The sequence below is a fragment of the Pieris napi genome, chromosome 5 (assembly GCF_905475465.1).
Source record: "Pieris napi chromosome 5, ilPieNapi1.2, whole genome shotgun sequence".
NCBI lineage: Eukaryota > Metazoa > Arthropoda > Insecta > Lepidoptera > Pieridae > Pieris > Pieris napi.
In genome coordinates, this window is record NC_062238.1 from 11,000,740 (window position 1) to 11,019,509 (window position 18,770).

Sequence of the window (18,770 nt, forward strand, 5' to 3'; positions counted from 1 at the left end):
TTGCATGCTATTATTTGTCGATTACTATCCGGCGTCTGTGACGTAATGGATACTTCGCTCATGAATAAGGTTCTGAATATTATTATGCCTAAGGATTAATTCATCACTTCAATCGTCCATTAGATGATTATAAGTCTAACATCTGATTGTCTATCGTACGAACCTTTTTCATACATTAAAGCACAAATACACAATGCATGTTCACCGTAATTGCACTCATTGTTTCATCTCCACGCGTCCCAACACAAAGAACGTTTACAGACCTCTACGCCTAACCAGTTTCAAACGATAATCACCTGCACAAACTGCGGACGATACAAGAGGTTTCCTAAGTCTAAAGCTGCACTTGTTATACGAAAATCGCCTTATAGGGTTGAGGCGTTTAGACGCAACTTCTGAAGGGTGTTTCCCCATGAGTTAGCTTTGTCATTACTAGACGCCAGATGTACAGATATGCATTTATTCAAAGGTCCACAAATGTCGTATATTTATAGGAATTTCAGTCTCAGTCAAATGTTTTGTTACTTTTACTTTTGGCCTCCAACTGTGGGGCAGCGCAAGTGATACCAACATAAATATACTCCAACAGAACAAGATCCTTAGCGCAATTTTAAAGTACCACATAACTATCGGCGAAGTTCACGAACACCTTGAAACGAGAATAATCAAAGATGAATACCGGAGGATCTTTAGGCTTATAGTATATATTATATATCTTATTAAATATCTAGGGTAGGATATATATAGATATATATTTACATGTAAATCTATTTCAATATAGATTATTATTGATAGATTATTCTACAGGGACATTATTAAGCTAGGCATAGAAATCTTAATAATCAAATCTATAATGGGAGCCGACAGACCAATCGATTTTTAGTAGCTGTTCACTTGAACATTTTTCCTGTTTGTTATCGAACGACGAATCACAATTTGGATAGTTCCAATGCCCGCTATTTGTTCGGATTAATACCTGCAGTTGAGTTTTATTATCGGACGTTGAGGCAGAATACGAAATTCCACCCGTATCACCTCTACATCCGTCGTTCCATAAGTTTTGCCGCTCACCACCACTATGTGGATACAGCTGTCCACTGAAGTATTTCCGAACCAATTTGACTTAGGGTCCTTCAAGAGAAGAGCATACCAATTCTTAAAAGGCCGGCAACGCACTCGCGAGCCGTTTCTATAAAACAACGATTGAGAAGTACGAAAACTCAATATTTAAATAAGGATTGCTACGGAAGTTACAGAATCAACGTTCTACTCGCTCTTGTAACCGTTATCAGACATTACGCAATACATTTATGAAGAAATTAAGTAAATTAATTTCAAAAACCACGACACATGTAAAATGCGTGTAGACGAAAATTAATTTGTCAATTAAGATAAAGTAAATGTTGATTGAATTACATCATTAATTTGGACCCGGATATAAAGGGCAAGATTTTTAGGGAATTATATTAAACATATAACTTAATTAAGATTATAAAAGTGAAGTATAAATTTTTTTTAAGTTACTACACTTAAACACAGTAAACATTATATTATGGAGGAATTAAAGAATTTATTTACTTATATTTACTAGGCACTCACACTAAAGCAGGCTTTTAAAGGAAAATGGCGTAAATTTTTTTATTCCTTTAAAAGTCTTCAAGACTTTGAATTTGGATAAATTTTGGATTACCCTAAGCTAAAATGAACATGTAAATAATATATTTAAAAAAACGTGTGTGTACTTATTTACACGCGTTAGAAGTTAGACGTCTTTGGCGTAACAAAATAAAAATATTTTCAAAATTTTTATTCTACATTAACAATACTAAAAAAACGACACGAACAATAGAAAAAATAATATGTGGACTATAGCTAACTTCAGGGTGTCAGTTTTTTGTGACTCATCATTTTTTCCTAACGCGCCAAAAGAACTTAATAAATGTCTATAAAAATATGTATGAAAATACGCTGACCTTCGCCAAACAATTTTACTTAATTAAACAGTAACTAGTCAATCAATTCGAGGAATGATCTAAAAGCAGACATTACGAAGCGTGTTCTGAGTAATGAAGCGCAGATATTATTAGACCCACTTGACAAATGGATTTCAGAAACAAATCACAATCTAAAATAACTAATCGACCACTGCGTGAGAACGATGCGATATAATACATATTTGATTGTTGATGGGGGATATTTTGGGCAAGGGTTGCCAAATTTTGACATCCGTATTGGTTTTGTTCTTAGTAAGTTTTCATATTTGAAGCTTTGTCTTAGATAAGGCAAAGTCGGTAATTATGTAAGTATAAGAGAGTTTCAGAGTTTTGATGAGTAAGAGGATAATTTTCTACCGCCACTGTGCTCCTCCTTACAAACATTTTGTAAAACAAAAAACTAAAAAAGAAAGAAAAATTGCGATAAAAAAGAGAAGCAGAGAGTTTGTTGCCAGTTCTTCTCGTCCGTTCTACGCCCTTTATTTGAGAACTGGCAGTAAATGTAAAATTAGAAGCATTTAATATGCATTTCTTTATTAACGTTCATAAGTGTTCATTGTGTTACCTAAATGAATAAATGAAATTGAATTTGAATTAATTTTTAACTAACTAACTAACTAACTTTTTACTGATATTACCTGAAGTTCCTGCGTTGGATTTCTGGCAAAATTATATATAACATTACATGCCTAAAAATATGGATAAGGCACAGATGTGTATTTAGACACACATCATCATTATGGTTAGCTGTGTCGGGGCTTTCGACATTACGGATGTAAAAAATTGCGAAATAATTCTAGACTTTAAACAAACATAAATCTATACCGTTGTCATCCCTGAAGCTTATCTAATCTCCGCCCCTGCGTAACCAAACAATGTGAATAATAGGCGCATGCGCAGTGCATTGTGCGATTTTGACGCGAAATTTTTTCCCTTTTTTGAACAAAAGCTATGAACAATCGGTCAACGGGAGTTCACGGTATACGAATAATAACAATGGAAATTATGAAATTAGCCATCGTGTATTAAAAAGTGACTTACGTTGAATCATATACAATATTTATATGCGGTTTCCCCCGTATGCTGGGGTTTTAAAATATTTTTTATTGGAGGGGCTAAAGAGTCTACGGGACGTCAAAAACGGGCAGTTATCGCAGCCCATAGACACCACAATAAAGCCGTTCAGTGCCGCCTTCGCTAAATTTGGTCAAAAGGCAGATGGTGGTATTTCTAAACACCGCTCTTGAGATGTGAGCAGTATTGAATGAATAGTGTGTAAAAGTCTTCGTTAGTAATTACTGTAATTATATACAAATTTACAGTCATTTAAAGTAAGTTTCATTGCGTTGTAACATATGACAAAACTAACAACTATAACGTTACGTTAATAAAAATAAATCAATGGCGCTACAACCTTTTTTAGATCTGGGCCTCATGTTTCATGATAATTTGATAATCTAATAGGCAAGTAGGTGATCAACCTTCTGTGCCTGACGAACTTTTCCGTTCGTTTCCTCACTTTGTATTCCTTCACCGTTCGAGCGAATGTTAAATGCGAACATAGACAGAAAGTCCCTTGGTGCACTGCCGGGGATCGAACCTACGACCTCAGGGATGAGAGTCGCACGCTGAAGCCACTAGGCCAACACTACTCAATGTTAGGGAAACAAATTCGTGGGTCTTAGATTTCTGTATCTGTTTCGGGATCATTTCTTTTTAGTAATGTAAGATTATTTTAAATATCCAATTTTCTCCATACATAGAACACCATGTACATATGAGATGAACACATCAAATCCGTCTGGCCGACACGTGATGCCGACCCTTTCACTGCGGGACGTCCCTGCATTATTTAGCTCTGCGTTGCACTCCCCTTAAGTTTGGCAACGCGAACGGATCGATGTTTGCCAATTTAATTTGGAGGCTCAAAGCTGTAGTGCAGGTATTCTGTACTTATAACGCAGAAATATATTTCGAATACTGAGGATAACTTAACAATTTCATGTGCTTTAAAATATACATGGGTATTATTATGCTAGCAAATTATTATTAATTTGTAGTTTGGTCAATACTTTAAAAAATTACTAAACATTAAAAACTACATCGACACGACGTTATACATATTTGTCATTCAATTGTTTCCAATACATTGATCTTGATTGATCGTGTATAATTCAAACACATATTCATTCCGAGAGATACGAAATTCACACATGTTGTTTTCATATCAAGAAATATGAACAATTTTAGCGCAAAACTCCAAACCAGAACCTGATCGAACTATATTAAAGTTAAGTTGCAGAAAGCTATAGACTTATATCGCCCTTGATTCGAGAAATGTAAATTTAGAAACATTACATTTTTTATATTCACATACGAAGGAATGTACACTTATGGACATAAGTGTACCTTCCTAGCAAGGGATATAAAGCTGGTCCTAGGCTCTATACCTGGTTTAATCTTGGTTTGTGGCCAACTTGTTATCTTATCAAAGCAACACATTAGTACGAGTACTTCAAATACATATCAAAAGCATCAGATTATTTTAATTTACTATAATTTGCAGTCGAATCTCACGCATCGGATTAGGAAACTAATCGTCCCATAGATAAACTCACATTTTAATAACATTGTTAAGGCCGTTAACAAAATCCTTTTCGACATGGGATTCTATAAGCATTTATCACGTTATAAATTTTCCTCGGCATTGTGCAAGATAGCCAATAAATTGTCATGCTTCGTATGAAACAGGGGTTGCAATACCCTTACTATATTCGGGTTATTTTGGACAAAACTAGGGTGAATGTTAAAGACTTTAATATTGATTAATTGTATTTCTGGATAAATATTTCTCATATAACATTGCTTTGAAAATAATATAGCTACTCCTGTTATTAACAACTTTGCTATTTAATTTTTGTATTGAGCAAGTATTGTACACAAAAATGTAATAGAGTATTTACAATATTCTTAACTTATATAGGAATAATAATAATAAAAATTGATAAATAGAAAATAAAAACAAATTTTAAAAGTTTGGTCCTTGTGGCAGTCCCTATAACGTTGGCAGCATTTCCTCGCTCTATTATTATTATTGTTATGTAGGTTAAGAATAATTAATATATATAATCAAATTGGTTTTAAGTACAAGTATATAATATAATGTTATTTAAATTATAACCAACTACTTCAATGAAATCTGAAAATAAAATTATTTTAGTGATGTCGACCGAAATTCGAATCGCCTAGCTCTAGAATTTACCTAAATTATGATGTGAAGCAAATAATTTGAAAGTTGTAAAAATATATTATACCGTTTATACTTATATAAATATAAGTACTCGATTAATGTATTATATAAGTACGCCGCATCTCTGTAAAACAAATATCTATAGTCCGCCACGTTATAAGCGTGGATAAAAAATGTGCAGAAGACGAGAAGTTCGTATACCTATCTTGTTGATTTGAAGCATGTGATTCGTTGCATTACGATTATTTAGTAAACGAATTACATAGTTTTTGTTAAAGCTTTATTAATGAATTCATACAACAATTGCTTGATTTACATTACCAAATATGAGTAATAGTTGTCTTAGTATATGTCCTTAAAAAAATTAAGTTATTTTTTTTTTCTTTTTTTAAGTGATCTAGTTATTGTATGGGGTAAAAGGGTTTTAGGGTAAAAGCCTCCTCCAATTATATAGGTTATCGGACCTAATTTATTGTCCATTGAGTGAACTGACGAAAGTTCTACTATTTGTTAGTGCCTACTTAATGCTTTTATTGTAACTCTTTGGCTTGTTTTTGATAATTAATTTCTTAAGTTTGTGTTTTGTTCGTGTCTGTTTTTTTTAATTATGCATTCTTGTCGATATAGGGTCATCTGTCAGGACAGGATTATGTTTTGTATAATAAATAAATAAAAGTTATCTAAGTACATTTTTGACACGAATTGAACATTATGTACTTAAATAAATACTATCTTTCAAGGTTAGTCAAGTACAAAGATATGATAGCAACGATGAACAGATACTTGTTTAATAACTGTACAATATTTTGTAAACATTGAAAATTAAGATTCAGCAGACAATAGAATTGATCACCAAAATGACATAATGGTTTATATATTCGTTTTTTAATACATAACGTTTTGTCTGTTACTATGAGGTCTGAGTCCGCTGAACAGTTTTCAAAAGTTTTTCAGATGGAGAAGTTACAATATTCTCAAGTAATAAGATCTAAGATCCTGGTCACTATTAGATTAAGAAGAGAAGACTTAGCTTAGCAGTTTGTGAAGTCGAAGAAGAAGTGTGAAGACGAAGAAGCAACATCGGTAGCTGCACATCTATTTCTGTATTATGCTGTAAATCTTCTGAATAAATAAATAAATAAACTATAAGTGAACTAGACTAAGAATAAATGCTGTATTAATCATATTAGTTGCATTCAACCATTGTTTTCCAAAGTGAGGCCCACGCCTCACAGGGATAATTGTTAAGGGTTCGAAAATTTGAATTTCATGGTTTGTTTGCAAAATTACTTACTGTGTTTCGTACCATTTCCCTAGTGATGTTTCTTATCTAAAAACGCAGACGAACTCGGGAATCTTTACTCAAATTATAAAGCGTCGATTGGTTGGACAATCTTAGGAACTAAGTTTGAATTGAAAAATAATCTCACAGAATTAACAAGAAGACGAACATATACTAATATATTTATATCAAAAGTGATTCGTTTTAAGGGATCCCTGAATATTTGAAATTATTCTAAACATATTGACAGGTACATTTCGTGACAGACATTGGTCGCATAGCATCTATTTGTAATATCAATTTATTCAATTGCATTGAATAGCTACGGCGTGACATGCGGGCTCTGGCTAGGGTTGTCTACAAAAAAATAGCCCTTGTACTCGTAAAAGTATTCAGTTATAATTGGATATTTGTGGAACCACTCTCCACTGTATTAAAATTGATTAAAATCAGTAAAAAAAGAAAAGAAAAAGAGTGAAAGACCTCCTAAAGAAGAAGAATCCTATCGTATTTGAAAGGTAGTTTAAAAATCAATAAACTTCTGGAACGAACAAAGTATAAGTGAAACAAAATCATAATGCAAGTTATATAACAATAACTTTTAAATTATAGCAATCAGATCACATTCTGGGAGCCGGGAGGTAATCGACATTTCGTTACCATGGCAACCATTTAACTATAAAAGAACACTTCATGGAAACAAACAAAATATGGTATCTAATGAACACAGTGCCAACCCTAAATCAACAAGGGCCCGAATGAATAGACAAATCGCCTGGCCATTTCAGCACTCGAATTTGATTGATTTATTTGTCTGAAGGTAAATCATGCCGTGACATGCTTGAATTGATGTGGCATTTACACATACGACATTTGAAATAAACCCCGCAGGGGAACAGATGCAACCTAGATTTTGATACGATAACCTATTCCTATATAGTCAGTGTCCACGACGACTAAATGATGTTGGAACTTTCGAACAAACGTATGCAATTTGTATGAACAAAACTACCATAAGTTTGAATTATCCACGAGAAATCTTATAGTGCTTTAAATTTCCTAGTCTGAGCAAATGTATTATTTTTGTAACAGCAGTAAAACTGGCAGGTAGCTCATCTGATGATAAGTGATACCGCCCATAGACAATCACATTGCTAGAAGGCACGCAAGTTTTAAGAATTGGTGCGCTCTTTTCACTACGATCACATCATACCCTGAAACGCGTTACCAAAGTTATTCCTGTCAATGGTAAAAAGAGCAGCATCTCCCTCCAAATAAAAGAAATGGTAAAGAAATAGAACAAGAATACCAATAGAACTATTTTTTTATAGAACAGGGGGGACGCGCCAATGGGCAGGAGGCTCACATGATGTTAAGTGATACCGCTGCCCATGGACTCTCTCAATTCCAGAGGACTCGCGAGTGCGTTGCCGAACTATTTCAATCATACTCAAATGATTTAAACACAAAGGAAACATCAAGACATTATTTTCTGAATTTTTATACCAAAATTTAAAATTCTAATTAGCTCCACTGTAATTCAAAGAACACATTCTTAATTGCAATAACAATGTAGTACTATGCGACTTTGTCCTAAATATTTTCAATCAACTGTCTCATTTGTTAATCCGCTGTTGTCAGAAGTGTTACAAATATGTGCGCGGGAATGTGCATTCAATTGCATTTGTAATACGTGCGACATTTGCATGAATCACGAACAAGCGATAGCTTGATTGATAACGAAAGTTGCAGACAGCCTTCAGTCAAGTTAGGGTCAATTAATAAAAAAAGTTCTGAGAGGAACTTGAACCAGTTATACTAATTAACGTTGATGCACACGACTGTACAATCATTATCTTACGGTAAGATACAGAGTCGATTCAACACTAATCAGCAGCGTTGCCTAGTGGTTTCAGCGTGCGACTCTCATCCTCAGGTCGTAGGTTCGATCCCCGGCTGTGCACCAATGGATTTTCTTTCTATGTGCGCATTTAATATTCGGTCGAACGGTGAATGAAAACATAAGGAAACCGGCTAGCCATAGGCACAAAAATATCGTGTGTCAGGCACAGGAGGCTGATCACCTACTTGCCAATTAGATCATGAAACAGATACAGAAATCTGAGGGCCAGACCTAAAAAGATTGTAGCTCCATTGATTTATTGATTTTATTTTAGTAAGCAAAAATCATTGTATCAAAAATGTATTGGATTTCGACATATCCGCACTAAGGGGAAGATTCACGTGAAGTCGAGGAAACTACGAATTCATGTCAAATCCAATATTTTTCAGACTAATTCACAAACGTTTGTCAAGTGATACTCGTGATAAATACCAAGTTTTCATAGTTTAGACTTTAAATTACACATATAATAACATATATTATACAATAAAACACTACGCAACATTTGTAACAGGTACTATACCACTGTTGAATTTATTCGCGTAAGGAAATAATATCGTATGTCGATGTCAAATAAATATGCGGAACTTCACTGAATTAATTTACCAAAATTAACATATTCATATTTTTGAGCGCGACGATCGAACAATGCGTATGTACAGTTTCTGGGAAAATTTTCCACACAGCTTTTTATTCCATACATCCATACTAATATTATACGGAGAAAATATTGTGTTGTTTTTTTGTATGAAGATTCTCCGAAACAACTTGATTGATTTGGAAAATTCTTACGCTATTAGAACCCTACGCCTGATGAACATATAAGTATTAATAATAGTACTCACAAAAGCTTAGCTCTGTATACATTTACGATAGAGTAAAAATAAAAATGGAAAAAAAATACCGTAAATCGCGTATGCTGCGGAAACTATTGTCAATAGAGCAAAGTGATGTACTACAGTTTAATCGGAGACATCAATATCTACAATTAAGATACCATGTCTAACAAACAAAAAGACTAACATAAGCACACAATAAAAAAAAAAAAATTAATGTCCTTATACAACAGTTAAGAGAGTTTTTAAGTCTTATCAACTCATATAAAACAGGAGGTTCTGATTAAAAATTGCAGCGTCGATGAGTAGTAACAAGTTTTTGTGTCTTCTAGCTTCCGAGCCCGTTATGGTCTGCGCAGGCGATAGTAGGCTAATTAATGAATAATGGATGCGCTGTATTTCATGAGTTTCACCATCTGTTCCTGGGTGTGTCTAGTGCGACCTAGGAAGTTTTTGTTTATTTTATTTCAAACATAATTATTCTACCTAACTAAAAACTCCCGCCTCAGATGCTTGGAACCCGTAGACCTATAATGAGTATCCTAAATAAGTCCTCTTCTGAGGCGTAGTTCAATAAATCGGTGGCGCTACAACCTTTTTAGGTCTGGGCCATTAGCTTTCTGTATCTTTTCCATGACCATTTGTCGATCTAACAGGCAAGTAGGTGATCTCCCGTGCCAGACACACGCCGGCGTCTTTTTGGATCTAAGGCAAGCCGGTTTCCTCACGATGCTTTCCTTCACCGTTCGGGCGAATGTTAAATGCGCACATGTCCATTGGCCGGGGATCGAACCTACTCATTTTAACTGTAAATCTTTAACGTTTATCGTAGCTGGTAACCCAAGTTATTCCATATGCAATACGCTGTCTCTTACATACGTCAGTCTGTCAATTATTACATTCACGGTACTCGATTGATAAACAATATATTTATCGATATATTCCAGGATTCAGTCAAAAGCTACTTTCTATTGGATTAGCTATTCTTGACTATCGTTTTATCGCTAAGCAGCTGATGTTACCATGTTAGGTTATTTGTTAGCTCGTTGCGAGGTTATTAGGTAACTCCGGGCAATAAATCAAAGTGATAAAGATAAGAATGCTGATGGGTGATACGTTTATCAACTAGGGAAATAGGATAATAACTAAACTCTTTTGCAAATAAACGTGTGTGTATTTATGTACACGCGATAGAAGAAAAATCTTTTCAAAATTTTATCTTTCGCCTTATTCTACATTTGTAGAAAAAATTCACTCTCATAATTTTTCCCTAACGCGCCAAATGTAGTATAACTTCAAAAAAAATAAAATGTTGACTATAGCTTCAGGGTGTCGGTTTTTTGTGACGGTGTGCACGCGCATCGTAAAAATTTATTCTCATCCTTTTCCCCTAACGCGCCAAAAGAAGTATAACTTTAAAAACTGTACCCGTTTTTTTTTACAAAAGTCCAAAATCCAATTATACCAAAAATCTAAGAAAATCATTTGCATTTTCATATACATATTTTTAATTAAAACCCAAAAAGTACTAACATAGGCTCCGAAAATCCAGCCGTACCATACAAACAATAAAAGGAAATCTTAAGAAATGTATTTATAGACCGGCGGAAAACCGGCAGGAGGCTCACCTGATATTCACGCCCATGTCAGAGGGCTCACGTGTGCGTTGCCGGCCTTTTAAGAATTGATACGCCCTTCTTGGTGTAAGCATAGACTGAGTTACGAATATTAATATATAAAATATAAGTTACTTATACTAATTGTACGCTATGTGTCTAACAAAAGATTTAATACGTCGAAGTTGCCCTAATAACTCCAGTACTATAAAAAACCAGTTCAGAAAATAGATCCACCCGTAACTTGGATTCTAAGAAAATGTTCGGAATTAAATTAATTAATTACCTGCCACCGGAGATTGATGTGATAACGCGATAAAGATCTAATATGACTATGTCTATTAGCAAACGTTTTAAATCAATGTTTAAAAACGTTGCCAGACTACGCATCCTCAATTTTTATAGTAGTAGTTATTATAACTACAACAAACTCTGATTCACAGTTAATAACTTATTAAATAAATCTAATTGAAATGCAAAAAAAATAACCACATATTAGCTGACTGTAGCAACACACTGATAAAGGTAATTTTACTTGTTGTTATTGGCTGGCTTCATTAACAAAGGTTATTCGTCTTTTACCGATTAGGTTGTGCCTTACGCCGCCTTTCGCTAACTCTGCGCTAATATGGAGACGCGCAGGTGTCGCTTTTTTACCACGATACCATAAAAGCACCCTTGTTCACCTGTGCGACCCAAGTTCTATTGAAACGAGTTTACATGAACACTTGTTAACTAACACATAATAAACGACACAAATATAAGAGTCTTTCCTGCAACTTCGATTTCTTCCCTTTGGAGTAGAGACTCTTGGGCCGTGGGGTTCAAGTGCACAGGCTAATTAAAGATTTATGTTGGCGCCTAGTAGATAGTACTGGTGACCCCAGAGCTGGTGCTTTCCTGGCTCAACGAATAATAATCGCAACGCAGCGAGGAAATGCTGCAAGTGTTAAAGGTACAATACCACAGGGACCAAACTTTTAAAATTTGTTTTAATTTTCTTTTTAATTATTATTATTACTATGTAGGTTAAGAAAACTGTAAATAATGTATATTTGATTGTTATGATTAATAATAAACATTATTGCTAGTAACTATAGAAAATGTTTTAAAATTTTAAGTCCAATTTTATTTTAGTATTTAATGACCGAAGCATGAGGTCAACTCTAAAACCTCCAATATATTTTCCTATGACATTAAACCAAAACATCCCATTACGTTGAAAGCCGAGTTTTAAGTAATAAAACAAGGATTATAGATAGGTAACAATAGATGAGCTACTTATGTTTCAAGGAATTTTATGGGTTTTTCGAGCGCATTACGCCGGCATTAGAGTACATCGTTTGATACTAGGTTATGGCTGATGTGCATCGCTGCGTCTGCGCAGGGATAGTGTTATGATTACTCTACCGTTAGCCTCTGACACCGCTATGTGAGAATATTTAAATGACGCGAAAACTATTTAGTTCAGCGCAATATCATTCAAGTTATGGTAATTTTATACAAAAGAAATCATTGGATTAGTCGATAAAAAAGTAATGGCCTAGTGGATTCAGCGACTCTCATCCTTGTGGTCGTAGATTCGATCCACGACTGAGAACCAAACATCGTGAGGAAACCGGCATGTCTTAGACCAAATCGTCCATGTATATCAGGTACAGAAGGTTGATCACCTACTTGCCTATTAGTAAAAATCACATAACACATTTAGAAACATAAGTTGTAGCGCCATTGGTATTCGATAAATATAAGTAAATATTTTTCTTTAAATTCATTCACGAAGCGATAATAGATAAACAATTTATTTTCGTAAACATAAAGTCAACGCGCTAAATAAACAATTGCAATGACTACAAGATAGACGATGATAAAAAATAGCAATAAAGCATACAGCAGACTACATTCAATGCAAAATTTAAAGTCTATTTAAATATAAGGCATCTGTGTTGCCATTTAAGGCCGGACATCTCCTTTTCGGATGCACCTTCGTCAGACGACATTCCGAATGCCCTCCAATTACATTGAAGCCAAAAAATAACCTTTATTTTCCAACCGTTATTCGTTGAGTCCTTGTGTCGTGTTCCAATTTTCTAGTGCAGCGTATTATTCATTTTTTACAAAGCCATCGGTGCCAACAGTGTAATAAAACTCGAATCATATTTATTCATAAGCCTTTAAAAATTCACAAATGTCGTCGAAGACGAGTTTACCGATACCTGACCTCTTAACCAATATTTGTCAACATTTAATTCCGAGTAAAATAAATAAAGATTTGCGTTACAGAAACATTTCAAGAATTTGAAGACCATCCAATTAAAGGTACACAGCTTTTACATACCGCATTTACTGATAATTACACCGTTTATCATTTTAACCTGATTTAGCGACAAATTGTTTTTGCTTTTCACTTTATCTTTAAATTTATCGCTACAAAGGGCTGTTGAAAACATTTAAAAACGATTATGGTTAATGAGTTATAAGTAATTACTAATTACGATACAATTTTGATAATTCACATAATTTTATTTTATCTTTGCACACAACACATGGACAGACATTATAAAAATATGTATGTTATAAATAATAATACATGTGTGAATATAACATGACTTAAGAAGGCGCCGCGCTAACCAAATCCATGCAACTTCGTCGCAAACGAAAAAGAGAAAAGAGAAAGAAATGAGTGTACCAATTCTTAGAAGGCCGGCAACGCACTCGCGAACCCTCTGGCATTGAGACTGTCCATGGCTTGCCCCCTGTTCTTTAAAAAAAATCGAGTAGCCCGCAATATCGCAGTACACAACTCACGGGTCTTTTTGTATTGAAGAAGCCGCATAGCTCCGCCAAGCTTTCGCGATAAAATAAGTACATAATTATGTGGGAATAATGAAAATAATAATAGCAAATGCCATATCAAGGTTTCTAAAACGAGTCTACAGGTCTGCATAGAGTTTACAGTTTTATTGTAAATACGACACAATCTGTAAACAGGACCATTAAACGATGAATTGCGTCTATAGGAGCAAGGCTTGACACGAAAGCGAAACCAGCTCAAATAACAAACGCATCAAGAATCGGTTGGACCGGTCTCCGTCTTGTTACACTTTTTGTCGGCCTGACACGAATAATTAACGTAATGAAACTTTCGGTAGACTGAACGCATTGTTTGATATTTATGACCTGATGACACCAATAGACATTTGTGATCTGTCTTCATTAGTGCATTACTTGAGGGCTTTATTTAGATATTAAATAACATTCAGTAAGCTTATTGTTTATTTATTTTGTATTTTTTATAGGATCTCAATACCAGAGGGCTTTAAGAATTCGTACGCTCTTTTCTTGAAGGACCCTAAATCGAATTGGTTCGAAAATACTTCAGTGGGTAGCTGGTTCCACATAGTGGTGGAGCGCGGCAAAAACTGCCTTAAAAACGCTCAGTTGTGGAACGACAGAGGTGATATGGATGGAATTTCGTATTATGCCTCGACGTCGTTCAGCTAATATAAAATACCGAAATACTATACTAAAGATATATCCAAAGATAGAGTTCATAATATACACAAAAAGGTTCAAAGATTTGACAACAAAACTTATTAAATATATATATAAGTAATACCTAATTCGTCTGTGTTGTGTGATGGTGTAAAAGTGAGGGAATGTACGTACGTACGTATCCTACATACTAAATGTACGGTGCGGGGGGCTCATGATGCAGGTGATTTAGCGCTATGGTTATTCATAATATTTATTCTAAGTATATAAACAATTCACTGATACATCATCAGATTTTTTTGTTTTTACCTAAACACTTTCGATTCAAAACTGCCATTCTAGAATAATGTATATTTAGATGCAAGGTTACCGATGATAGTGCTTATGCACAAGTGTGACTGGAGCAAGGAAAATTGATGTACTAATAATAAACATAACAATAGCTGGTCCCGTTTGATGTGTGCACGTCATAGTGACTGCCTCTCGTAAAACTATAGTTAGCTCCGTTGTACCGTCAACAACGATCGGAACATTATAAATAACTAAGATTTTGCAAATAGAACCAGCGATCCAGCAAGTTGACACAAACACTTTGCTGATAACAAAAACGTTTACAATTACACTTTACATCTTTGTTTACACAATTTTAATTTTTTTTGAGGATTTACCAAATGTTTTAACACAAGAAACAAATTAGTTATTTTGTTGTAATGTTACTCTAAACAGATCCATTTTGTGACAGTCTCCATGTCTTCAGGCGTAAGATGCTGCAGCCATTGTTGGTCCGTAATCAATAAAAACAATTGCAATGTAGAAATAAATTAAATTTTGAAATTGCACATTTGTATAACCTAATCTAGGTGATTGTCATTTATTTTTTTGTATAATTTCTTTTCTCTTTTATCAGGTGTATATTGCATGCATTTTGTGTTTTTGTATGACGTGAATTCTCTGTCGTTTATTTCGTTAGCGTGCCTTTGAAAAATAAACTAACTTTCGTATTAACTACTAACTGACGTGAGACTGATCTTAAATTATCGTGATTCATGTGCACTTTTATTTTTCATGTATCATCTTTTAGTTTAATTTTTTTTAGTTTTGTCTTAATAACTATATGTATTATGTATTTTTGTACTTCTTGCTTACCTTATCTAAATTTTTTTTACTGTGGTTGTCTGGAAGAGATCGCTCGTAAGCGATAAGCAATTCTTAATGATTTTTACTATGTAGGTTAATAATATTGTAAATACTGTATATTAGTGTGTTGGGAATAAATATAATTGCGAATAAAAAATTCAGTTTAGCATTCGAGGGTATCGTAGGTGGCGCTAAGCCACCCAAAAGAATGTCGCATGCAAATGGACTATAATAAATCGTTTTAAGCATCAATTTAAACTGGATCAGCAGCAGCATTCCTGATATCCTGGCCGAAGGCCAACAGGCAATTGAATGAGTGACGCTAAGAAACCAAAAACAAGAGGTAGACGGTCACGAACCGACTATTTTGGGGAGGTCGAACAATCTGAGTCAGACTCCGGTCCACTTGAAGCCCATTGAGTTAGACGATTGCAGGCACTCCGGTACGCAACCGACATTTTACGTACCATCTGTTACGCACGAATTATGCAAATCATGACCCTGCTATTGACGTCCACCATTTGTTTAAAACATAGATAAGCTGATTAAAATATTCATTACATAGAAATTACATTTTCACTTAATAACATTCTTTCTTAATTTTATTTATGATACTGTCCAGCCTCTACTCTGACATATATATGGCTTAGTTTGGTTTTCATAATTTTTCACTAAATCTACGATATTAAAACGTTCCTGTAATAAAATTGTTATATCATGAACGAGCGTCTAAGATATAATACTATTTATTAGTCACACAGTGCCTGTTTTAATATCGATGCGTCCTGCACTTTTGTAAAAAATCTTGTACATATAGTTAGCAACTAATATTTTAATTTAATATAGCTTATTTTACTACTAGTAGTACTAACTAACCGACTCTAAATTTCCGTACTAAGTGAATGTAATTCTTTGGGAAAATAATGTATCTTTGAACCGTTATCATATAATGAATTTTATCATGCAAACAATAATATCTATTACGCATTAGGATATAGACAAGAGCACAAAGCGAAATGCAAAGAACATAATTGAACATAAGCAATATATTTACATACGAACAGATTGTTGACAATTAATAAACAAACACAGGCGTCAATAAGTGAAGCTTGAAGCAAGAGTGTGTCAAACGTGACTGAGGCACTAAAGAACCATACAGCCATAATACGCACGTGAGCAAGTATTCAACGAGACTTAATAAATTTAAAGAAAAACCTACAAAATTTCCGCGTTACGTGCAATTTTTATAGATTTTAGAATAGAGTTCGATTTGCCAAATTGAAAAACATATTTTAATGTTCTTTTCCTATGTGTCTGATAAGTTATACGAATTCCTTTTTCAAAACTGTTCCATATTCACTGATGAGTGGGGAAAATTCTGCTCTCCATAACAACTTATTAGACTTATGGACCTTCAAGAAAAGAGCGTATCAATTCATAGGCCGGCAACGTACTTGCGAGCCCTTTGGCAAAGTAAGTGTCTATGGATATCACATAAGATAAGATGAGCCTTCTGTCCAAAGTTTGTTTTACCCGAAATTATATTTAAAAAAATTACTACGTAATAATTACATTAGTATGCAAGACTTCCTACAGATTTATTTCTCGGGGAACGCCTAAATTATGCTTCTACTTCAAAGTCCATTGAGTAATTGCATCCAATACTTTTTAACATCTCGAAATATTGTGTAACTAATTCTGGCATTTACATAAGCCATTTTTCTTAGTCTAGCATTTTAAAATTTTAATAACATTCATTCATTGACAGAACATTCACTAGAAGGAACTGTTTCATATATTTTTAAAGAGTCAATTTATAAAATACTCAGAAACAATTTAGGTTAAAACAGTTACGAGTCCGAAGCAAACAAGTTAATTAGTCAAATCAACGACTAGGAATATGATATGTGGCGGTCAAATTTCAACATAGTGGCCTTGGAAATTGTTTATCTCGTAACTAAAAATATATCACAATTCAAGTTAACCCATAAGTTCCCAATCCCAATTCAGTTTGTAGGTGCCCCAGAGTTGGTGCTTAAAAATAAGAATATGAAGTAATAGCTACAGTGAGGAAATGCACACAGGTACCAAACTTTTTAAAATTGTTTTAATTTATATAATAATTAAAAATACATAAATTTAAATTATTATTATTATTACTATGTAGGTTATATTGTAAATACTGTATTGTGAGTTTTTCGATCTATAGTAAATTATTTTTTAAGTAACGCATTTTAGGGGCCTCATAGCCTAGCGGTCTTATTAATTGGCAGCTAGGTGAGGGGTACCGGGTTCGATTCCCGGTTCGAGGGCAAGTTATAATTTAATTTAAATTTCTGTTCTCGGCCTTTGAGAGGGTTGTGCGGTACCGGGCGAGTGCCTAAACCGTACATGGAGGACGTGGTCGAATTTCTAAGGCAAAAAAGCACGAATTATAAAAATCTTATACTTGACGTTGGCTAATGCACAAACCGTGCCAGAGCCATACTAAAAAAAAAAAAAAGTAACACATTACCATCGCATGTTACACGGAATAGTAAATTCTCTGATACTCAAGAATGATCATGTTATGAAAAACCGAATTCCAATGATAATGTATGCTGTAGCGAAGTTATAAATTCTACGTACTAAAACTGAACACGGAAAATTCTGTCGCAAATTTGATAAGAGCAATAAACAGGAATCAAATAAAGCGTTTTATCATATAACCGGCGCTTTGTTTAGATAAGAAGGTATTGTTTTAGATAACTGGGGCTTACAATTTGTTCGCCAACCGCAAAAAATTTCAAACGGTATTTCGATTTGCTCACCTTAACTTCAATATTGGCGTTCATCCAACCTCAGTCGGCTGAAGCTGCTGAAATCGTCCGTCACTCAACACCACAACACAGTACTGGGTCAAAACAGAACAGCACAGAATTAGCAATCGAATTGTATAGGTAACACAAAACAATAACCAAAATTGGTCTTTCACGTCACAACTACCACAGGTGCACGAATTCGTAAATACGCTTTGCGACACGTGCGCTCTTCAGAGAAAACCGCGAATAATCCGACACGGAGCGAGCGACGAGCGGCGCCCCTACTACACGACCGCTGCACGCTGATGGCACAGCACTACTGACGTATCACGTTCGTTTGATCGCTTCACTGTTCTCAACCCCTTGTCTCATCCCTGTTGTCAAGATTTTTGCAGCGTGTTAAAAAATGAGAACGCGTCATGCACCGGCAACGATTTAGCCGAGGAATCCTAACCA

General features: G+C 34.5%; 1 protein-coding gene across 9 annotated transcripts in view; it reads right to left on the reverse strand.

Moving 5' to 3' along the window:
• The window catches only part of LOC125049319 (rho GTPase-activating protein 21), a 370,956-nt gene that overhangs the window by 146,958 nt on the left and 205,228 nt on the right, over positions 1 to 18,770 (reverse strand). The window contains exon 1 of one of the 9 annotated variants that reach the window (XM_047648475.1): positions 18,324 to 18,642. The exons of the other annotated variants lie outside the window; for them this stretch is intronic. Coding sequence (XP_047504431.1) covers positions 18,324 to 18,347 — 24 coding nt within the window. The 5' untranslated portion in view covers positions 18,348 to 18,642. Of the gene's footprint in view, positions 1 to 18,323; positions 18,643 to 18,770 lie in introns of those variants that run through there. 9 annotated transcript variants of the gene reach the window in all.